At 49.7% G+C, this 24,201-nt stretch overlaps 1 protein-coding gene across 10 annotated transcripts in view; it reads left to right on the top strand.

The window, feature by feature from the left end:
- LOC139254651 (uncharacterized) overlaps nt 1-24,201 on the top strand; it is a 228,861-nt gene that overhangs the window by 180,793 nt on the left and 23,867 nt on the right. For 9 of the 10 annotated variants that reach the window (XM_070873776.1, XM_070873775.1, XM_070873774.1 and 6 more), the window contains 4 exons: nt 2,367-2,649; nt 18,386-18,540; nt 20,132-20,414; nt 21,993-22,147. In XM_070873776.1, the coding sequence (XP_070729877.1) occupies nt 2,367-2,649; nt 18,386-18,540; nt 20,132-20,414; nt 21,993-22,147 (876 nt within the window). The remainder of the gene's footprint in view (nt 1-2,366; nt 2,650-18,385; nt 18,541-20,131; nt 20,415-21,992; nt 22,148-24,201) is intronic. The other variant, XM_070873781.1, reaches the window with a different exon arrangement.

A 24,201-nucleotide genomic window follows, 5' to 3' on the forward strand; every position in this document is an offset into this window, starting at 1 on the left:
CCTTCGGCCGGTTGAACGCCGGCCCCAGAGTCCCTTCGGCCGGTTGAACGCCGGCCCCAGAGTCCCTTCGGCCGGTTGAACGCCGGCCCCAGAGTCCCTTCGGCCGGTTCGATGCCGGCCCCAGAGTCCCTTCGGCCGGTTGAACGCCGGCCCCAGAGTCCCTTCGGCCGGTTGAACACCGGCCCCAGAGTCCCTTCGGCCGGTTGAACGCCGGCCCCAGAGTCCCTTCGGCTGGTTGAACGCCGGCCCCAGAGTCCCTTCGGCCGGTTCGATGCCGGCCCCAGAGTCCCTTCGGCCGGTTGAACACCGGCCCCAGAGTCCCTTCGGCTGGTTGAACGCCGGCCCCAGAGTCCCTTCGGCTGGTTGAACGCCGGCCCCAGAGTCCCTTCGGCCGGTTCGATGCCGGCCCCAGAGTCCCTTCGGCCGGTTGAACGCCGGCCCCAGAGTCCCTTCGGCCGGTTCGATGCCGGCCCCAGAGTCCCTTCGGCCGGTTGAACGCCGGCCCCAGAGTCCCTTCGGCCGGTTCGATGCCGGCCCCAGAGTCCCTTCGGCCGGTTGAACGCCGGCCCCAGAGTCCCTTCGGCCGGTTCGATGCCGGCCCCAGAGTCCCTTCGGCCGGTTGAACGCCGGCCCCAGAGTCCCTTCGGCTGGTTGAACGCCGGCCCCAGAGTCCCTTCGGCCGGTTGAACGCCGGCCCCAGAGTCCCTTCGGCTGGTTGAACGCCGGCCCCAGAGTCCCTTCGGCTGGTTGAACACCGGCCCCAGAGTCCCTTCGGCCGGTTCGATGCCGGCCCCAGAGTCCCTTCGGCCGGTTGAACGCCGGCCCCAGAGTCCCTTCGGCCGGTTGAACGCCGGCCCCAGAGTCCCTTCGGCCGGTTGAACGCCGGCCCCAGAGTCCCTTCGGCCGGTTGAACGCCGGCCCCAGAGTCCCTTCGGCCGGTTGAACGCCGGCCCCAGAGTCCCTTCGGCCGGTTGAACGCCGGCCCCAGAGTCCCTTCGGCCGGTTCGATGCCGGCCCCAGAGTCCCTTCGGCCGGTTCGATGCCGGCCCCAGAGTCCCTTCGGCCGGTTGAACGCCGGCCCCAGAGTCCCTTCGGCCGGTTGAACACCGGCCCCAGAGTCCCTTCGGCCGGTTCGATGCCGGCCCCAGGCAGAATGTTTCACAGTCACCGCAGGAGGTCCAGTCGGGAAGCCTAGTTCACGAGGCTGCAGTGCAGGGAAGCACACAGGGGCTGGAATCACCACCACACCTGCTCTCTTCCCTGCTCCCAGGCTGGGTCTGTCCGTTCTCGGGCGGGGTCTGTCCTCCGCTCCCGGGCTGGGTCCGTCCTCTGCTTTCAAACTCACAACTTCTGACTCAGACAGAAGCAGGCCGGCGCGGGGACCTTTTGGCCTGGAATAGAAGCGGGCCGGTGCGGGGTCCCACTCTGGGCCCATATGCTCGCTCCCCTGTGCGTGCAGCTTCAATGGAGCACTACAATTAGCCCTACAATCCTCCGAGATCTCTATCCACCAACTGTATACACACACACACACAGTGTAAGGTTGGAGGATAGAGCTCCCTCAGTACTGCCCGTCCGAAAATGCAGCGCTCCATCAGTACTGCCCCGCCGACAGTGCCGCATTCTTTCAGAACCACCTCGCTGACAGTGCAGCGCTCCCTCAGTACTGCCCGTCTAACAGTGCATCGCTCCCTCAGTACTGCCCCTCTGACAGTGCATCACTCCCTCAGTGGCAACGGTGGGACTTCCGCGACAGGCGCAGAAAGTCCTGGCCCCAGCTGGTTACTGCCCCCAATTGGGGCGCAGGGCAATTTCAGCCCCCTGGTGTCTTCATCAGTGACACGACATACAAGCCTTGTGGGCAGCGCAATGAAGGTTCACCTGAGTGTTACCTGAGGTGAGAGGTTCGTCCTATGAGGAGTGATTGAGCTTTTGGGCCTATACTCTCTGGAGATTAGAAGGACGAGAGCTGATCTCATTGAAACATACAAGATTTTGAGGGGGATTGAGAGGGTAGATACTGAGAGGTTGTTTCCCCTGACTGCAGAGTCTAGAACTAGGGGCATAGTCTCAGGATAAGAGGTCGGTCATTTAAGACTGAGATGAGAAGGAATTTCTTCATTCGGATGGTTGTGAATCTTTAGAATTCTCTGCCCTGGAGGGCTGTGGATGCTCAGTTCAAGGCTGTGATAGACAGAGTTTTGGACTGTCGGGGAATCAAGGGATATCTGTATAGTGCGGGAAGGCGGAGTTGATGTCAGAAGATCAGCCATGATCTTATTGAATAGTGGAGCAGGCTCAAGGGGCCAAGTGGCCTACTCCTGCTCCTAATTCTTATGTTCTTATGTTATTATGTTTTTCCACAGAGGACAATGTGGCACTGAAGGGGACTGCCACCCAATCTGACACATCTCACTCAGCAGGTGCCTCTCGAGCCATTGACGGCAATGCAGACACGCAGTGGGCTGGGAAATCGTGCACGCACACCCCCATACAGAATGACCCGTGGTGGAGAGTGGATTTAAAGGACACGTACCGCGTGTCTACAGTGAACATCACTAACAGAGCCGACTGCTGCTCGGAACGGCTGTCGGGAGCGGAGATTCACATCGGGAGCTCGCTGGAGAATAACGGAAATTCCAACCCACTGTAACTATACAGCAGCAAGCGCTGCACTTTTAAAGCTGTACATTTGTGTTGTATGTTTGTTCAGGAAGTTTAATCGTGACTGATGTATTGACGAGTATTCGGGGAAATTGTGTCGGAGGTTTCCGTCGTACGAACGCATCCGACTACTCGTTACAGCCTGCCAGCCTGAAAATGACCCGTTTATTCCCACTCACTGTTTTCTGACCATTAACCAATCCTCAATCCGTGCTGGTATATTACCCCAATCCCATGAGCTTTAATGTTGTGTAATAACCTTTTGTGTGGCACCTTATCGAATGTCTTCTGAAAATCCAAAAACACCACATCCATTGGTTCCCCTTTATCTGTTCTGCTAGTTACACCCTCAAAAAACTAACAGATTTTGCAAACATGATTTCCATTTCATAAATCCGCATTGACTTCCAATCCTATTATTATTTTCTAAGTGCCCTGTTACCATGTCCACAATAATAAATTCTAGCATTTTCCCTACTTCTGATGTCAGGCTAACTGGTCTGTAGTTTCCCGTTTTCTCTCTCCCTCTCTGACAGTGATCGATCCATGAAACTCAATGAGTGGGTCACAACATTCAGTTGGAATCTGTATTGTAAACTCCCATCAGGCCCTGGCTCTGGCAAAATGCACTTTAACACTACTACAACAACAACTTGCATTTGTATAGCACTTTTAACATACTAAAACATCCCAAAGTGGTTCATAGGAGCGATTTACAACGCAGAAGGTGGTCATTTTGGCCCATCTTGTCCGCACCGACCAACAAAGAGCCGCGCGGCCCTCAGTCAGCAACCCTGTAAGTTACATATAAACCTATGAACAATGAACAATGGCGGAAAGGTAAAGAGCACCCAGCCCAACCAGTCCGCCCCATACAACTGCGACACCCCTTATACTGAAACATTCTACACTCCACCTCAACCAGAGCCATGTGATCTCCTGGGAGAGGCAAAAACCAGATAAAAACCCATGCCAATTTGGGGGAAAAAAATCTGGGAAAATTCCTCTCCGACCCATCCAGGCAATTGAAACTAGTCCAGGAGATCACCCTGGCCGTATTCTATTTCCTGCAGTACTTACCATTATATCTGCGCCGTCCAACAAAAGGTCATCCAGTCGAATCCCAATTACCAGCTCTAGGTCCATAACCCTGCAGATTACTGCACTTTAAGTGCCCATCCAACCATCTCTTAAAAGTCCTGAGGGTTTCTGCATCCACCACTCTTCAAGGCAGTGAGTTCCAAATCCCCACAACCTTGTGCTTAAAGAAGTCCCCCCCTCAAATCCCCTCTAAACCTTCCACCAACCACCTTAAAGCTATGCCCCCTCGTAATAGACCTCTCCACCAATGGAAATAGGCCTTTGCTATCCACTATGTCCAGGCTCCACAATATTTTGTACACCTCAATGAGGTCTCCTCTCAATCTCCTCTGTTCCAATGAGAACAAACCCAGCCTATCCAATCTGTCCTCATAACTAAAATTCTCCATTCCAGGCAGCATCCTAGTAAATCTCCTCTGCACCCTCTCTAGTGCAATCATATCCTTTCTATAATAAGGCGACCAGAACTGCACCCAGTACTCCAGCTGTGGCCTAACCAAAATATTATACAATTTAATCATAACCTCCCTGCTCTTATATTCTATGACTCGGCCAATAAAGGTAAGCATTCCGTATGCCTTCTTAACCACCTGGCCAGCTACTTTCAGGGATCTGTGCACAAACACTCCAAGGTCCCTTTGTTCATCTGCACTATTAAGTGGCCTACCGCTTACTGTGTATATCCTTTCCTTACTTGCCCTCCCAAAGTGCATTACCTCACACTTCTCTGAATTAAATTCTATTTGCCACTGCTCTGCCCACCTGACCAGCAGATATCTTCCTGCAGCCCATGATTTTCCTCTTCATTATCAACCACACAGCCAATTTTAGTTTTGTCTCCGAATTTATTAATCATACTCCCTATATTCAAATCTAAATCGTTGATATATCATCACTAAAAGCCAGGGACCCAGTACTGAGCCCTGCAGGACACCACTGGCAACATCCTTCCAGTCACAAAAACATTCATCAACCATTACCCTTTGCTTCCTACCTCTAAGTCAATTTTGGAGCCTCAACTTGCCACTTTGCCCTGTATCCCATGGGCTTTAACCTTCGTGACCAGTGGGACCTTATCAAAAGCTTTGCTAAAGTCCATATACACTACATCGTACGCACTACCCTCATCGATCCTCTTGGTTACCTCCTCAAAAAATTCAATGTTTAGACAAACACGAACTTCTCTTAACAAATCCGTGCTGACTGTCCCAAATTAATCCTTGTCTTTCCAAATGTAGATTTATCCTGTCTTTCAGGATTTTTTCCAATAATTTCCCCACCACTGAGATTAGGCTGACAGGCCTGTAATTACTCGGCCTATCCCTTTCTCCCTTCTTAAACAAGGGTACGACATGAGCAATCCTCCAATCCTCCGGCACCATGCCCAAATCCAAAGAGGACTGGAAAATGATGGTCAAGGCCTCTGCTATTTCCTCTTTTACTTTGCTCAACAGCCTGGGATGCATTTCATCTGGGCCTGGGGACTTATCTACTTTCAAAGCTGCTAAACCCCTGAATACTTCCTCACTCACTATGTTTATTTCATTGAGACACTCCACCTCGGCAGCAGTATCTGCATTGCCCCTTTCCTTTGTGAAAGCATAGAAACATAGAAAATAGGTGCAGGAGTAGGCCATTCAGCCCTTCGAGCCTGCACCACCAATCAATAAGATCATGGCTGATCATTCACCTCAGTACATCTTTCCTGCTTTCTCTCCATACCCCTTGATCCCTTTAGCCGTAAGGGCCATTTCTAACTCCCTCTTGAATATATCCAATGAACTGGCATCAACAACTCTCTGTGGTAGGGAATTCCACAGGTTAACAACTCTCTGAGTGAAGACGTTTCTGCTCATCTCAGTCCTAAATGGCTTACCCCTTATCCTTCGACTGTGTCCCCCGGTTCTGGACTTCACCAACATTGGGAACATTTTTCCTGCATCTAACCTGTCCAGTCCCGTCAGAATTTTATAAATTTCTATGAGATCCCCTCTCATCCTTCTAAACTCCAGTGAATACAGGTCCAGTCGATCCAGTCTCTCCTCATGTGTCAGTCCAGCCATCCCGGGAATCAGTCTGTTGAACGTTTGCTGCACTCCCTCAATAGCAAGAACGTTCATCCTCAGATTAGGAGACCAAAACTGAACACAATATTCCAGGTGAGGCCTTATCAAGACTCTGTACAACTGCAGTAAGACCTCCCTGCTCCTATACTCAAATCCCCTAGCTATGAAGGCCAACATACCATTTTCCTTCTTCACTGCCTGCTGTAACTGCATGCAAACTTTCAATGACTGATGTACCATGACACCCAGGTCTCGTTGCACCTCCCCTTTTCCTAATCTGCCGCCATTCAGATAATATTCTGCCTTCGTGTTTTTGCCCCCAAAGTGGATAACCTCACATTTATCCACATTATACTGCATCTGCCATGCATTTGCCCACTCACCTAACCTGTCCAAGTCACCCTGCAGCCTCTTAGCATCCTCCGCACAGCTCACCCAGCCACCCAGCTTAGTGTCATGTGCAAACTTGGAGATAATACACTCAATTCCTTCATCTAAATCATTGATGTATATCGTAAAGAGCTGGGATCCCAGCACTGAGCCCTGCAGCACCCCACTAGTCACCGCCTGCCATTCTGAAAAGGACCCGTTAATCCCAACTCTCTGCTTCCTGTCTGCCAACCGGTTCTCTATCCACGTTATTACCCCCAATACCATGTGCTTTAATTTTGCACATCAATCTCTTGTGTGGGACCTTGTCAAAAGCCTTTTGCAAGTCCAAATACACCACGTCCACTGGTTCTCCCTTGTCCACTCTCCTAGTTACATCCTCAAAAAATTACAGAAGATTTGTCAAGCATGATTTCCCTTTCATAAATCCATGCTGACTTGGACCGATCCTGTCACTGCTTTATAAATGTGCTGTTATTTCATCTTTAATAATTGTTTCCAACATTTTCGCCATTACTAATGTCAGGCAACCGGTCTATAATTACCCGTTTGCTCTCTCCCTCCTTTTTTAAAAAGTGGTGTTACATTAGCTACCCTCCAGTCCATAGGAACTGATCCAGAGTCAATTGTTGGGAAATGATCACCAATGCATCCACTATTTCTCGGGCTACTTCCTTAAGTAGTCTGGGATGCAGATTATCAGGCCCTGGGGATTTATCGGCTTTCAATTCCGTAAATTTCCCGAACACAATTTCCCGCTCAATAAGGATTTCCTTCAGTACCTCCTTCTCACAAGATCCTCGGTCCACTAGTATTTCCGAAAGGTTATTTGTGTCTTCCTTCGTGAAGACAGAACCAAAGTATTTGTTCAACTGGTCTGCCATTTCTTTGTTCCCCATTATAAATTGACCTGAATCTGACTGCAAGGGACCTACATTTGCATTCACTAATCTTTTTCTCTTCACATCTATCGAAGCTTTTGCAGTCAGTTTTTATGTTCCCGGCAAGCTTCCTCTCATACTCTATTTCCCCCCTCCTAATTAAACCCTTTGTCCTCCTCTGCTGAATTCTAAATTTCTCCCAGTCCTCAGGTTTGCTACTTGTCCTGGCAATTTATATGTCTCTTCCTTGGATTTAACACTATCCTTAATTTCCCTTGTTAGCCACGGTTGAGCCACCTTCTCTGTTTTATATTTCACTCCAGACAGGGATGTACACTTGTTGAAGTTCATCCATGTGATCTTTAAATGTTTGCCATCGCTTATCCACCGTCAACCCTTTAAGTATCATTTGCCAGTCTATTCTAGACAATTTGTCTCATACCATCAAAGTTACCTTTTCTTAAGTTCAGTACCCTCGTCTCTGAATTAACTGTGTCACTCTCCATCTTAATAAAGAATTCTACCATATTATGGTCACTCTTCCCCAAGGGGCCTCGCACAACAAGATTGCAAATTAATCCTTTCTCATTACACATCACCCAGCCTAGGATGGCCAGCTCTCTAGTTGGTTCCTCGACATATTGGTCTGGAAAACCATCCCTAATACACTCCAGGAAATCCTCCTCCACCGTATTGCTACCAGTTTGGTTAGCCCAATCAATCGCCCATGATAACTGCCTTTATTGCACGCATCCCTAATCTCCTGTTTGATGCTGCCCCCAACCTCACTATTACTGTTTGTTGGTCTGGACACAACTCACACTCGCGTTTTCTGCCCTTTGGTATTTCGCAGCTCCACCCATACCGATTCCACATCATCCAAGCAGATGCAAAGTATTAATTAAGAACCTTACCAACATCTTCCGCCTCCACACAAAGATTAATTAGAACTCAGGAGAGGAGGACAAAGGGTTTGATTAGGACAGGGAAAATGGAGTACGAGAAGAACCTTGCAGCGAACATTAGGACGGATTGCAAAAGTTTCTATAGATATGTAAAGAGAAAAAGGTTAGTAAAGGCAAACGTAGGTCCCCTGCAGTCAGAATCAGGGGAAGTCATAACGGGGAACAAAGAAATGGCAGACCAATTGAACAAGTATTTTGGTTCGGTATTCACTAAGGAGGACACAAACAACCTTCTGGATATAAAAGGGGTCAGAGGGTCTAGTAAGGAGGAGGAACTGAGGGAAATCCTTATTAGTCGGGAAATTGTGTTGGGGAAATTGATGGGATTGAAGGCCGATAAATCCCCAGGGCCTGATGGACTGCATCCCAGAGTACTTAAGGAGGTAGCCTTGGAAATAGCGGATGCATTGACAGTCATTTTCCAACATTCCATTGACTCTGGATCAGTTCCAATGTAACCCCACTTTTTAAAAAAGGAGGGTGAGAGAAAACAGGGTATTATAGACCGGTCAGCCTGACCTCAGTAGTGGGTAAAATGATGGAATCATTTATTAAGGATGTCATAGCAGCGCATTTGGAAAGAGGTGACATGATAAGTCCAAGTCAGCATGGATTTGTGAAAGGGAAATCATGCTTGACAAATCTTCTGGAATTTTTTGAGGATGTTTCCAGTAGAGTGCACAAGGGAGAACCAGTTGATGTGGTATATTTGGACTTTCAGAAGGCTTTCGACAAGGTCCCACACAAGAGATTAATGTGCAAAGTTAAAGCACATGGGATTGGGGGTAGTGTGCTGACGTGGATTTAGAACTGGTTGTCAGACAGGAAACAAAGAGTAGGAGTAAATGGGTACTTTTCAGAATGGCAGGCAGTCACTAGTGGGGTACCGCAAGTTTCTGTACATTAATGATTTAGACGAGGGGATTAAATGTATCTCCAAATTTGCGGATGACACTAAGTTAGGTGGCAATGTGAGCTGCGAGGAGGATGCTATGAAGCTGCAGAGTGACTTGGATAGGTTAGGTGAGTGGGCAAATGCATGGCAGATGAAGTATGATGTGGATAAATGTGAGGTTATCCACTTTGGTGGTAAAAACAGAGAGACAGACTATTATCTGAATGGTGACAGATGAGGAAAAGGGGAGGTGCAAAGAGACCTGGGTGTCATGGTACATCAGTCATTGAAGGTTGGCATGCAGGTACAGCAGGCGGTTAAGAAAGCAAATGGCATGTTGGCCTTCATAGCGAGGGGATTTGAGTACAGGGCCTTGGTGAGGCCACACCTGGAGTATTGTGTACAGTTTTGGTCTCCTAACTTGAGGAAGGACATTTTCTTGCAATTGAGGGAGTGCAGCGAAGGTTCACCAGACTGATTCCCGGGATGGCGGGACTGACCTATCAAGAAAGACTGGATCAACTGGGCTTGTATTCACTGGAGTTCAGAAGAATGAGAGGGGACCTCATTGAAACGTTTAAAATTCTGATGGGTTCAGACAGGTTAGATGCAGGAAGAATGTTCCCAATGTTGGGCAAGTCCAGAACCAGGGGTCACAGTCTAAGGATAAGGGGTAAGCCATTTAGGACCGAGATGAGGAGAAACTTCTTCACCCAGAGAGTGGTGAACCTGTGGAGTTCTCTACCACAGAATGTTGTTGAGGCCAATTCACTAAATATATTCAAAAAGGAGTTAGATGTAGTCCTTACTCCCTCGTGGGATCAAGGGGTATGGCGAGAAAGCAGGAATGGGGTACTGAAGTTGCATGTTCAGCTGTGAACTCATTGAATGGCGGTGCAGGCTAGAAGGGCCGAATGGCCTACTCCTGCACCTATTTTCTATGTTTCTATTACTCTCATGGTCTCTAATAGACCCTACCCTTTCCTTTGTTACCCTCTTACTCTTAATATATTTATAGAACATCTTTGGGTTTTCCTTAATTTTACTAGTCAAGAATTTTTCGTGCTCTCTCTTAACATTCCTAATATCCTTTTTAATTTTGCACTTAACTTTCTATATTTCTCCAAAGATTCTAAAGTATTTAGCCGTTGCTATATGACATAAGCTTCCCTTTTTTTCTTTATCCTCCCCTGTAAGTCCCTCGGCATCCAGGGAGCTCTAGAATTATTAGTCGCACACTTTTTCTTTAAGGGCACATGTTTGACCTGAGCTTTTGGATCTCCTCTTTGAATGATCCAACACTGATTTAACCACAAGTAGCTGTTTCCAGTCCACTGTGGCCAAATCACTCCTTAACTTAGCAAAATTAGCTTTTCCACAATTTGGGACTTTTATTCCAGGCTTATCCTTGTCCTTATCCATAACGAACGAATCTGACTGAATTATGGTCACTGGCACCCAAGTGCTCTCCCACTAATAGCCCTTCAACCTGCCCAGTTTCATTCCCCAAAACTAAATCCAAACCTGCCCCCTCTTGTATAGGGCTTGTTACATACTGACTAAAAATGTTCTCTGGAATGCATTTTAAGAATTCCACACCCTCTATAGTCTTCACACTATATTTGTCCCAATCAATATTTGGATAGTAAAATCCCCGACTATTACTACCCTCTGGTTTTTGGACTTCACAGCAATTTGCCTCCATATTTGCTCCTCTATCTCCCTCCCACTGTTTGGGGGGGGCATCTATAATACATGCCCAGCAGTGTGATCGTCCCTTTTTTATTTTTCAATTCGACCCATGTGGTCTCATTTGATGATCCCTCTAATATATCATCCCTCCTCACCGCTGTAATAGTTTCTTTAATCAGTACTGCGACACCCCCGCCCCTTTTTAATCCACTCTCTGTCTTGCCTAAAAATCCTGTAACCAGGTATATTGATCTGCCAAACCTGCCCCTCTTTCAGCCATGTTTCCGTAATGGCTATAATGTCATCCTCTCAAGTATCTACCTGTGCTCTTAGCTCCTCTGCCTTATTCGCTATACTCCTTGCATTAAACTATCATCATTCTCATCATCATAGGCAGTCCTTTAGAATCGAGGAACACTTGCTTCCATTTTTGAAGTGAGTTCTTTGGTGGCTGAACAGTCCAATACGAGAGCCACAGACTCTGTCACAGGTGGGACAGATCGTCGTTGAGGGAAGGGGTGGGTGGGACTGGTTTGCCGCACGCTCTTTCCGCTGCCTGCGCTTGTTTTCTGCATGCTTTCGGCGTTGAGACTCGAGGTGCTCAGCGCCCTCTCAGATGCACTTCCTCCACTTAGGGCAGTCTTAGTCCAGGGACTCTCATGTGTCAGTGGGGATATTGCACTTTATCAGGGAGGCTTTGAGGGTGTCCTTGTAGCGTTTCCGCAGCCCACCTTTAGCTCGTTTGCCGTGAAGGAGCTCAGAGTAGAGCACTTGATTTAGGAGTCTTGTGTCTGGCACACAGACTATGTGGCCTGCCCAGTGGAGCTGATCGAGTGTTGTCAGTGCTTCAATGCTGGGGATGTTAGCCTGAATGAGGACGCTGATGTTGGTGTGCCTGATCTCCCAGAGGATTTGTAGGATCTTGCAGAGACATCGCTGGTGATATTTCTCCAGCAACTTGAGTTGTCTACTGTACATGGTCCATGTCTCTGAGCCATACAAGAGGGCAGGTATTACTGCAGCCCTGTAGACCATGAGCTTGGTGGCAGTTTTGAGGGCCTGGTCTTCAAACACTCTTTTTCTCAGGCGGCGCATTAAACTATATACCATTTAGCACAGGAAGACCTCCTTGCTTACTACTTACGAACCCTTGTTTCCTCTGTCTTACAGATTCGCTTTCTAAATTCTTACTATCCAATTTCTGCTTTACTTCCTTCCCAATTGAATTTGTTCTCAGGTTCCCATCCCCCTGCCAAGCTAGTTTAAAGTCTCCCCAGCAGCACGAGCAAAACTCCCCGCGAGGATATTGGTCCCCCTGCTGTTGAGGTGCAACCCGTCCAGTGTGTACAGGTCCCATCTCCCCGAGAAGCGGTCCCAATGTCTCAAGAATTTAAAGCCCCTCTCCTGCACCAACTTTCCAGCCACGTGTTCATCCTCTCTAGCACGTGGCACTGGTAGTCACCCGGAGATTACACATTTGAGGCCCTACCCATTCATTTTCTTCCAAGCTCCCTGAATTCTGCCTGTAGGACCTCATCTCTCTTTTTACCTATGTTGTTGGTCCCTATATGGACCACACCCTCTTCCCCCCAGAATGCCCTGTGTCCGCTCTATGACATCCTTGCCCCGAGCACCAGGGAGGCACCATGCCATTCTGGAGTCACGTCTACCGCCACAGAAACGCCTGTCTGTTCCCCTAACTATAGAATCCCCTATCACTAGAACCCTTTTATTTTTCGTCCCTCCCCTCTGTGCAGCTGTGTCACCCGTGTTGCGTTGTAATTGGCTCTGGCTGCACTCCTCTGAGGCACCATCGCCCTCACCGATGCTTAGAACATCGGTTTGAAAGCGCGATAGACTCACGGCAGGGACTCCTGCACTATATGCCGAGTGTCATGTTTGTAACCTCCACATAACTGATACCTTTATGTAACAATACAGTACACTGTATACACCTGAGAAATGCACACCTTGACCATAGGGGGTTAACTTGTGGGAGACATGCCTCACCTGGTCATTCAGGTATATACAGGGAGGTCCCACCCAGGGTCATCACTTCTTGGTCCTTTAAATAAAGGTACAAGTCACAGAGTAACCTTGTCTCCAGTATGTGCCTCGTGTTGATTTGCTGTAGTGTGTAAGGACACAACATTTGGCGACGAGAAACGGAAATCAGCGATTCAAGAGAATGGACACCGGTAGCATGGAGGAACGGTATTGTGTTGGTGAGGACTGGGACGATTTCGTCGAGAAGCTCCAGCAGAGTTTTGTCACGAAGGACTGGCTGGGAGCAGCAGCGGCTGACAAGCGGAGGGCGCATCTACTGACCAGCTGTGGACCTAAGACGTTCACGCTGATGAAAGACCTGCTCGCACCTGAGAAGCCGGCGGACAAGACCTTCAAGGAGCTCAGCAAACTGATTGATGAGCACCCTAAACCGGTGAATAGTATACACATGGCTCGACACCGATTGTATACGCACCGACGTCTGGAAGGGCAGAGCATACCGGACTTCGTTGCGGACCTTCGGCGCTTGGCCAGCCTCTGTAAGTTCACAGACGCCTGCAGGGGGGAGATGTTACAAGATTTCTTCATTGAGGGCATTGGTCATGCCGAGATTTTTAGGAAGCTAATTGAGACCAAGGACTTGACCGTGGAAGCAGCGGCATTGATGGCTCAAACCTTCATGGCAGGGGAGGAGGAAACCAAGATCATATACGCACACAACTCTGCTCCCAACGTGGCGATGGAGCAGGGAGTTAACATGGTAAATGCGACTCAGAACCCCGCAGGCAGGCAAGGGCAGTTCGACACCAACCAGGCAGTAACAGACTCTAGGGTGTCCTCAACAGAGGCAATGGCAGGTTGAACGGACATTTACACCATCACAAGGGACAATACATCCCGGGATGGGGCCATTGACACCCACAAACAGAGTGCTCAAGCGTAATCAAAGAGACAATCAGAGAGGAATGCCTGGTAACAGCTCTTTTGTTCACAACAATCTCTGCTCATGCTGGAGGTACGGGGGCAAACATGCTGTGAAGACCTGCAGGTTTCAACAATTCATTTGCAGTAATTGAGACTTGAGTGGACATTTAGCCAGGATGTGCAGGAAGCCCGCAGCGAGGCTGGTTTACGAAGCGGATGCAAGGCAGGGGTATGCCTGGGACACAGCAATGGACGCTGAAGTTCAGCGGGTTCAGGTGGCAAACATCCACAGCTCATACACAAGAACGCCACCTATGATGATGAGAGTACTGTTAAATGACATCCCGGTACGCATGGAGCTGGACACAGGAGCCAGCCAGTCACTTACGAGTGTCCAACAATTCGTGAAACTGACCACTCAGAGCTAGCAGACCCAAACTTGAACGCATTGACACGCAATTATGGATGTACACCAAACAGATCATCCCAGTGCTAGGCAGTGCAATGTTGGTGGTCACACATAATGGATCCCAGAACCGGCTGCCACTCTGGATTGTCCCGGGAAATGGTCCCATGCTTTTGGGGAGGAGCTGGCTAGCCGAGATGAACTGGAAGTGGGGGGATGTGCACGCCATTTCATCTGTGGAGCGAAGTTCATGCTCACAGGTCCTACAAAAGTTCGAGTCATTATTTCAACATGGCGTCGGGACTTTCAAAGGCACCAAAGTGGCGATACGCATCACCCTGGATGCCACACTAGTGCACCACAAAGCCAGAGCTGTGCCGTATGTGATGCGGGAGAAAATTGAGAGTGAGTTGGACAGGTTGCTAAGAGAGGGCATAATTTCGCGCATTGAATTCAGCGACTGAGCAAGCCCCATCGTCCCTGTTCTAAAAATTGATGGCTCGGTCAGGATCTGTGGCGACTACAAGGCCACCATCAACCGAGTGTCCCTTCAGGACCAATACCCGCTTCCGAGAGCGGAGGATCTTTTTGCCACACTGGCAGGTGGCAAGCTGTTCACCAAGTTGGACCTCACTTCGGCCTACATGACCCAGGAACTGGCCGAAGAATCCAAGCTACTGACCACCATCACCACGCACAAGGGGCTGTTTGTCTACAACAGGTGTCCGTTTGGCATTCGTTCAGCAGGCGCTATCTTTCAGAGGAATATGGAAAGCCTGCTCAAATCCATCCCCGGAACAATCGTATTTCAGGACGACATCCTTATCAGAGGTCGAGACACCGAGGAACATCTCCACAACCTGGAGGAGGTGCAACGCCAACTGGACTGGGTAGGCCTGTGACTAAAGAAGTCCAAGTGTGTGTTTTTGACTCCAGAGGTTGAGTTTTTGGGCAGGAGGGTTGCGGCAGACGGGATCCGGCCTACCGAATCCAAAACGAAGGCGATCCGTCGCGCGCCCAGTCCCGGCAACACATCAGAGTTGCGTTCATTTCTGGGACTATTGAACTGTTTCAGGAACTTTCTGCCAAACTTAAGTACATTGTTGGAGCCGCTGCACGTGCTCCTGCGTAAGGGTTGTGATTGGTTTTGGGGGACTGTCAGGAACGGGCTTTCAATCGGGCGCGGAACCTGCTTTGTTCTAATAAGTTATTGACCCAGTACGACCACTGCAAGAAATTAGTTTTGACATGCGATGCATCATCCTATGGGGTTGGGTGCGTGTTGCAACAGAGTAATGATGAGGGCCAACTCCAACCTGTGGCTTATGCCTCCAGGTCGCTCTCCCAAGCAGAAAGTGGGTATGGGATGGTTGAAAAGGAGGCACTCGCATGTGTCTACGGGGTGAAAAAGATGCACCGGTACCTTTTTGGCAGAAGGTTCGAGTTAGAAACGGACCACAAGCTATTAACATCCCTGTTGTCTGACTGCAAACCTGTCAAAGCCAATGCGTCAGCTCGCATACAGCAATGGGCTCTCACGATGGTTACATATGACTACACCATATGGCACTGGCCAGGCACTGAAAACTGCGCTGACGCGCTCAACAGGCTTCCACTGACCACCACTGAGGGGGCAGCTGGCTAAAGTGTGGAGATGGTCATGGCTGTCGATGCCTTTGACAGTGCAGGCTCCCCCATCACAGCCCACCAGATCAAAACCTAGACAAACAGAGATCCCTTCCTATCTCTAATTAAGAAATGTGTCCTGACTGGGGATTGGGCACCTGCACATGGAGCATGCCCTGAAGAGGTTAGACCGTTCCACAGACGGATGGATGAACTCTCCATCCAAGCCGACTGCCTACTATGGGGCAGCCTGGTAGTCATGCCCCAGAAGGGAAGAGAAGCATTCATCAGGGAACTCCACAGCGAGCACCCAGGCATTGTGCTAATGAAGGCCATTGCCTGGTCACATGTATCGTGGCCGGGAATTGATGCAGACCTGGAACACTGCGTTCACATGTGCACGACGTGTGCCCAGCTGGGCAATGCCCCCAGGGAGGCCCCACTCAGCCCGTGGCCCTGGTCCACCAAGCCATGGTCACGTATTCACGTAGACTACGCGGGCCCGTTCATGGGAAAAATGTTCCTCATTGTCGTTGATGTGTACTCGAAATGGATCGAGTGCATCATATTGAATTCGTGCACGACATCCACCACAGTGGAGAGTCTGCGTGCGGTCTTTGCGACCCACGACTTGCCGGCCTTTCTAGTTAGCGACAACGGCCCGTGTTTCACTAGCTATGAATTCCGGGAGTTCCTGTTGGGTAATGGCATCAAACATGTCAGGGCAGCGCTGTTCAAGCCGGCTTCCAATGGCCAGGCGGAACGTGCGGTCCAAATCATAAAGCAAGGCATGCTCCGGATTCAAAGACCCTCCCTTCAATACCGTCTATCACGCCTCCTGCTGGCCTATAGGTCCCGACCGCACTCGCTCACAGGAGTTCCGCCAGCGGAATTACTCATGAAACGTACACTTAAAGCTCGGCTGTCCCTCATTCATCCAGTCCTGTCAGACATTGTTGAGGGTAAGCGCCAGTCCCAAAATGAGTGCCATGACCGTAACTCAAAGGGGAGATGGATAGAAATCGATGACCTGGTATTTGTTCTTAATCACGCTGTGGGGCCCAAGTGGCTTGAAGGTACTGTAATTGGTAAAGAGTGGAATAGAGTCATAGTGGTCAGATTTAACAATGGGCAGATATGCTGCAAGCATCTGGACCAAGTAAAAAAAAGGTTCAGCATGGACACTGAGGAACCTGAGGAACATCATGAGATGCTGCCCACACCACTGCCAGTGAACGAGCAACAAGAACCGTCAGCAGTATGCACAGTCCCTGCGGCCAGCCAGGACGAGCCAGAATCACCACAGGTGACAAAGACGCATGTCGAGGCTCAACAACCAGAGCCCCAACTGTGGCGCTCCACGAGAGAGCGTCAACCGCCTGAAAGACTCAATCTTTGACCCAAAGACATTGGGGGGGGGGAGGTGATGTCATGCTTGTAACCTTCACAACTGTAACCTTCATGGAACAACACTGTACATTATATACACCTAAGAAATGCACACCTTGACCACAGGGGGTGAACTTGTGGGAGACACTCCTCACCTGTTCATCCAGGTATATAAAGGGAGGTCCCACGCAGGGTCATCACTTCCTGGTTCTGTGAATAAAGGTACAGGTCACAGAGTGATCTTGTCTCCAATATGTGCCTCATGTTGATTTGCTGTAGTGTGTAAGGACACAACACCTAGCACAATTACTACATCTGGTGGTCACCCACTTCCCCTCTACCTGCACACTTTTAAGCTGCGGGGTGACCATCTCCTGAAACGTGCTATCCACGTAGCTCTCAAGCTCGCGGATGCATCGTATTGATTCCAGCCGCTGCTCAAGCTCTGAAACGCGGAGTTCGAGTAGTTGAAGCTGGAGACACCTCCTGCACACATGGTTGTCCAGGCCGCGGAAAGCGTCCAGGACTTCCCACATGGCGCAGGATGTGCACTCCACAGGACTGAGCTGCTCTGCCGTCCCTCTAGTTCGACTTATCTAGTTTAAAATCTCACTGAAAAGAAATAGAGAAAAGAGAGTTACTTAGCAACTCACCTCACCGACCTCTGTGGCCTATCGAACTCATCAACCTCTCGAACTCCCAACTGCTCGAAATCCCAACCTCTTCGAAAAATGAACTCCCGACCACTTGGACCTCTGAACTCCCAATCTCTCGAAATCCCGATCTCTCGGACCTCTGAACTCCCGACCTCTCGGACCTCCGAACTCCGGACCTCTCGAAATCCCGACCTCTAGGACCACTTTAATGAAATATTTTTCCCCAAGCTCCCTTTATTTGCACCAGATTTGTTACCAGGAGTTCTTTGAGGCCAGAGGCCTGGACTAATAATCCAGAGACCGTGAGTTCAAATCCCTCCGTGTCAGTTTGAGAATCTGAATTGAAATTGATATAAAAAGCTGAGGTCAGTAAAAGTGACCATTTACTGTCGGATTGGGATAAAAACCCAACTGGGTCACTAATGTCCTTTAGGGAAGGAAACCTGCCGTCCTTACCGGGTCTGGGCCTACATGTGACTCCAATCCCACACCAACATGGTTGACGATAACTGCCCACTGAAGCGGCCCAGCGAGACCCTCAGTTTGTATCAAACTGCACTGCAGCGGTTCAAAAAGGCCCACCATCCCTTCTCAGGGCAACTCGGGATGGGCAATAAATGCCGACCTTGCCAGCGACGCCCACGTCCTGAGAATGGATTTTCTTCACAATCCGGAACTCCAGTCCATTTGGCGACTAATAGTGCTTAATTTATTCTCTTTCAGATGTGGAACGATCGGCTCGAGTTTAGATATAAGAACATTCTCTTTTGACTGCAAAGGAATGGAGGGTCAATATGTGAATATTATCATACCAGGAAGTGGAAAATTGCTGACCCTTTGTGAGGTTGAGGTCTCTGGGTCGAAGGAAAGGCGATATGGTAAAAATGCTTAAAAATCTGTAGGATTTGGACAAATTGCAGCCAAGTATAAAACGAGAGACTTGCATTGCTATAGCGCCTTTCACAACCTCAGTACTTCCCAAAGTGCTTCACAGCCAATGAAGAACTTTCAAAGGATTGTCTTTGTTATCAGGTGGGAAATACGGCAGCCCATTTGCACGCCAGATCCCACGAACAGCAAAGTGATGATACCAGGATTATCGCTCTACGTAATGTTGGTTCGGAGATAAATTTAGGACAGGGCATCAGTGAGAACTCTCCTGCTCCTCTTCGAATAGTGGCCGTGGGTTTTTTTACTTCCACCTGAGAGAGCAGGTACTGAGTACTGCCCCTCCGGCAGTGCAGCACTCCCTGAGCACTGCCCCGCTGACAGTGCGGCACACCCTCAGTACTGCTCTTTGACAATGCGGCACTCCCTCAGTACTGCCCCCTGACAGTTCCGCACTCCCTCAGTACTGCCCCTCTGATGGTGCAGCACTCCCTCAGTATTGCCCCTCTGATGGTGCAGCACTCCCTCAGTACTGCCCCTCTGACAGTGCGGCACTCCCTCAGTACTGTCCCTCTGACAGTGCAGCATTCCCTCAGCACTGCCCCTCTGACTATGCAGCACTCCCTCAGTACTGCCCCTCTGACAGTGCAGCACTCCCTCAGTGATGATGGCGGGACTCCCGCGGCGGGCGCAGAAAGTCCCAGCCCCAGTTGGTTACCACTCCCAATTGGGGTGCAGGGCAATTTCACCCCTCTGGTGTCCTTATCAGTGACAGGGCTTACAAGCCTTGTAGGCAGTGCAATGAAGGCTCATCTGATTGTTACCTGAGGTGAGAGGTTTGTCCTTTGAGGAGTGATTGAGTCGATTGAATAAGTAGAGTAAGAGCATCCGAGAGGGGGCTGAGCACCTCGAGTCTCGTCGTCGAGAGCATACAGAAAACATGCGCAGGCAGCGGAAGGAGCGTGCGGCAAACCTGTCCCACCCACCTCTTCCCTCAACTACTGTCTGTCCCACCTGTGCCAGAGACTGTAATTCCTGTATTGCACCGTTCAGTCACCGAAGAACTCACTTTTAGAGTGGAAGCAAGTCTTCCTCGATTTCGAGGGAATGCCTATGATGATGATGGTTGAATAGAATGGGCCTGTGCTCTCTGGAGATTAGAAGAACGAGACGTGATCTCATTGAACTGTACAGGATTCTGAGGGAGATTGCCAGGGTAGATGGTGAGAGGTTATTTCCCCTGGCTGCAGAGTCAAGAACTAGGGGCATAGTCTCAGGATAAGGGGTGGGTCATTTAAGACTGACCTGAGACGGAATTTGTTAATTCAGAGAGTTGTGAATCTTTAATATTCTCTGCCCTGGAGGGCTGTGGATGTTCAATCGTTGAGTATATTCAAGGCTGTGATAGATAAATTTTTGGACTATCGGGGAATCAAGGGATATCTATATAGTGCGGGAAGGTGGAGTTGATGTCAGAAGATTAGATATGATCTTATTGAAGAGTGGAGCGAGCTCAAGGGGAAAAATGGCCTACTCCTGCTCCTAATTCTTATGTTCTTATGTCATTATGTTTTTCCACAGAGGACAATGTGGCACTGAAGGGGACTGCGACCCAATCTGACACATCTCACTCAGCAGGTGCCTCTCGGGCCATTGACGGCAATGCAGACACGCAGTGGGCTGGGAATTCGTGCACACACACCCCCATACAGAATGACCCGTGGTGGAGAGTGGATTTAAAGGACACGTACCGTGTGTCTACAGTAAACATCACAAACAGAGCCGACTGCTGCTCGGAACGGCTGTCAGGAGCGGAGATTCGCATCGGGAGCTCGCTGGAGAATAACGGAAATTCCAACCCACTGTAACTATACAGCAGCGAGCGCTGCACTTTTAAAGCTGTACATTTGTGTTGTATCTTTGTTCAGGAAATTTAATCCTGACTGATATATTGACGAGTATGGGGGGCAAATGCTGGTCGGAGGTTTCCGTCGTACGAATGCATCCAACTATGAGTTACAGCCTGCCAACCTGAAAATGACCCGTTTATTCCTACTCACTGTTTTCTATGTTTCTATTAACCACTCCTCAATCCGTGCTAGTATATTACCCCCAATCTCATGAGCTTTGATATTGTCTAATAACCTCTTGTGTGGCACCTTCTCGAATGCCTTCTGAAAATCCAAAAACCCCACATCCACTGGATCCCCCTTATCTATTCTGCTAGTTACAACCTCAAGAAACTTACATATTTTGCAAGCATGATTTCCATTTCATAAATCCGTATTGACTCTGCCCAATCCTATTATTATTTTCTAAGTGCCCTGTTACCACGTCCATAATAATAGATTCTAGCACTTCCCTGCAACTGATGTCAGGCTAACTTGTCTGTAGTTTCCCATTTTCTCTCTCCCTCCTTTCTCACATCGATCGATCCATGAAACTCAAAGAATGGGACACAACATTCAGTTGGAATCTGTATTGTAAACTTCCATGAGATCCTGTCTCTGGAAAAATGCATTGTAAAACCATTACAACAACAACTTGCATTTATAGTGCACCTTTAACATCGTAAAACCTCCTAAAGCGCTTCACAGGAGTGATTATCAAACAAAATTTGACATCGAGCCACATTAGGAGATAATAGGACAGGTGGGTAGGATTTTAACAGAGGAGAGAATGGTCGAGAGATGGAGAGGTTTAAGGAGGAGGTCCCAGAGTTTAGGGCCCAGGCAGCTGAGCACACACTGCCTATGGTGGAGGGATTAAAATTTGGGGGATGGTCAAGGGGCCAGAATTGGAGGAGCACAGAGATCTCAAAGGGTTGTAGGAGTGGAGGAGGTTACAGAGATAGGGAGGGGAGAGCCCATGGAGGGATCTGAACATGAGGATGTGAATTTTAAAATCCTTCCTAAAATGTGCTGCCCACTTTATTGATATACTTTGCCCCAAGCTCCCTTTCTTTGCACCAGAGGGTTTGTTACCAGGAGTCTTTTGAGGCCAGAGGCCTGGTCTGATAATCCAGAGACCGTGAGTTCAAATCCCTCCGTGTCAGTTTGAGAATCTGAATTGAAATTGATGTAAAAAGCTGGGATCAGTAAAAGTGACCATTAACTGTCGGATTGGGATAAAAACCCAACAGGGTCACTAATGTCCTTTAGGGAAGGAAACCTGCCGTCCTTACCTGGCCTGGGCCTACATGTGACTCCAGTCCCATACCAACATGGTTGACTGCCCCCTGAAGCAGCCCAGCGAGGCCCTCAGTTTGTATCAAACTGCACTGCAGCGGTTCAAGAAGACCCACCACCCCTTCTCAGGGCAACTCAGGACGGGCAATAAATGCCGGCCTTGCCAGCAACGCCCACATCCGAGAATGGATTTCTTCACAATCCGGAATCCAGTGCATTTGGCGATTAATAGTGCTCAATTTATTCTCTTTCAGATGTGGAACGATCAACTCGAGTTTAGATATAACAACATTGTCTTTTGACTGCAAAGGAATGGCGGGTCAATATGTGAATATCATCATCCCAGGAAGTGGAAAATCCCTGACCCTTTGTGAGGTTGAGGTCTATGGGTCGAAGGAGAGGCGATATGGTAAAAATGCTTAAAATCTGTTGGATTTGGACAAATTGCATCCAAGTATAAAACGAGAGACTTGAATTTCTATAGCACCTTTCACAACCTCAGGACCTCCCAAAGTGTTTCACAGCCAATGAAGTACTTTCAAAGGGTTGTAAGGTAGGAAATACGGCAGTCCATTTGCACGCTGCATGATCCCACGAACAGCAAAGTGACGATGACAGGATTATCCGTCTTAGTGATGTTGATTCGGAGATGAATTATGGACAGGACACAAGTGAGAACTCTACTGCTGCTCTCTGAATAGTGGCTGTGGGTTCTTTTACGTCCACCTGAGAGAGCAGGTACCGAGTACTGCCCCCTCTGACAGTGCACCGCTCATTTAGTGCTGTCCCTCGACAGTGCAGCACTTCCTCAGTACTGCCCCTCCGAAAGTGTAGCGGTCCCTCAGTGCTGCTCTTCTGACAATGCAGCGCTCTGTCTGTACTTCTCCTCCGAAAATGCAGCACGCCTAGAGTACTGCCCCTCCGACAGTGCTGCACTGCCTCAGTACTGCCCCTCCGACAGTGCGGCACTCCCCGACAGTGCGGCACTCCCTCAGTACTGCCCCTCCGACAGTGCGGCACTCCCTCAGTACTGCCCCTCCGACAGTGCGGCACTCCCTCAGTACTGCCCCTCCGACAGTGCGGCACTCCTTCAGTGCTGCCCCTCCGACAGTGCGGCGCTCCTTCAGTGCTGCCCCTCCGACAGTGCAGCACTCCTTCAGTGCTGCCCCTCCGACAGTGCGGCGCTCCTTCAGTACTGCCCCTCCGACAGTGCTGCACTCCCTCAGTACTGCCCCTCCGACAGTGCGGCACTCCCTCAGTACTGCCCCTCCGACAGTGCGGCACTCCCTCAGTACTGCCCCTCCGACAGTGCAGCGCTTCCTTAGTGCTGCCCCTCCGACAGTGCAGCACTCCCTCAGCGCTGCCCCTCCGACAGTGCAGCGCTTCCTTAGTGCTGCCCCTCCGACAGTGCGGCACTCCCTCAGCGCTGCCCCTCCGACAGTGCAGCGCTTCCTTACTGCTGCCCCTCCGACAGTGCAGCACTCCCTCAGTGCTGCCCCTCCGACAGTGCGGCACTCCCTCAGTACTGCCCCTCCGACAGTGCAGCGCTTCCTTAGTGCTGCCCCTCCGACAGTGCGGCGCTCCTTCAGTGCTGCCCCTCCGACAGTGCAGCGCTCCTTCAGTGCTGCCCCTCCGACAGTGCGGCACTCCCTCAGTGCTGCTCCTCCGACAGTGCGGCACTCCCTCAGTGCTGCCCCTCCGACAGTGCGGCGCTCCTTCAGTGCTGCCCCTCCGACAGTGCGGCACTCCCTCAGTGCTGCCCCTCCGACAGTGCGGCACTCCCTCAGTGCTGCCCCTCCGACAGTGCGGCGCTCCTTCAGTGCTGCCCCTGCGACATGTAGGGCGTGTATATGGTTTACACTCTACGCTGATTCTTTGATCTCGGAACTTATAAGGGAAAAGGACAACAAGTGGCACAAAATTTAGGCTGAACGCAGTGTCAGTTTTATAACGCAGAAAAACTAACCAAAACTACAGAACTAGGCTTCTGAGAGAAATCGACTGAAAACATACAATCACCCTTCCTGGTTGTATCTATTGTAAGTTCGTGGTCGTTGGTTCCGTGACCGGTTGGTTATTCTTCTGGCCGTTCTCTGCAGTGCTGTTCCTTTCCATCCTTCTGTGCCTGAACCTTGAGTTGCTTCTAGCTCGCATATTTATATCCACGTTATGATTGATCTCCCGCCTCTGTGGTTTCTGATAATGTGTTTTCATCGATACGTTGTTTTGTGGTGATCCTGGTTGATTGACTGCAGTCATGGACTCAACTGTTCCCAGGTTGCACACAGAGTCTGCGAGTCTCAAGATGACTCCCCATCTTAACACCTCAATTCCCAAAAATGTGCACCTGGGGTGATTCCTTTTTTGTCCAATCTTCTTGCAGACTTGGCGTCTCCAGTGAGCTTGTTCCCCCCCCACCCTCACCCGCCGCCACCTTTTGGCCAATCAAATTCAGGGCCTCAT

This window comes from Pristiophorus japonicus, unplaced genomic scaffold (genome assembly GCF_044704955.1).
Source record: "Pristiophorus japonicus isolate sPriJap1 unplaced genomic scaffold, sPriJap1.hap1 HAP1_SCAFFOLD_567, whole genome shotgun sequence".
In the NCBI taxonomy this organism is placed as follows: Eukaryota; Metazoa; Chordata; class Chondrichthyes; family Pristiophoridae; genus Pristiophorus; species Pristiophorus japonicus.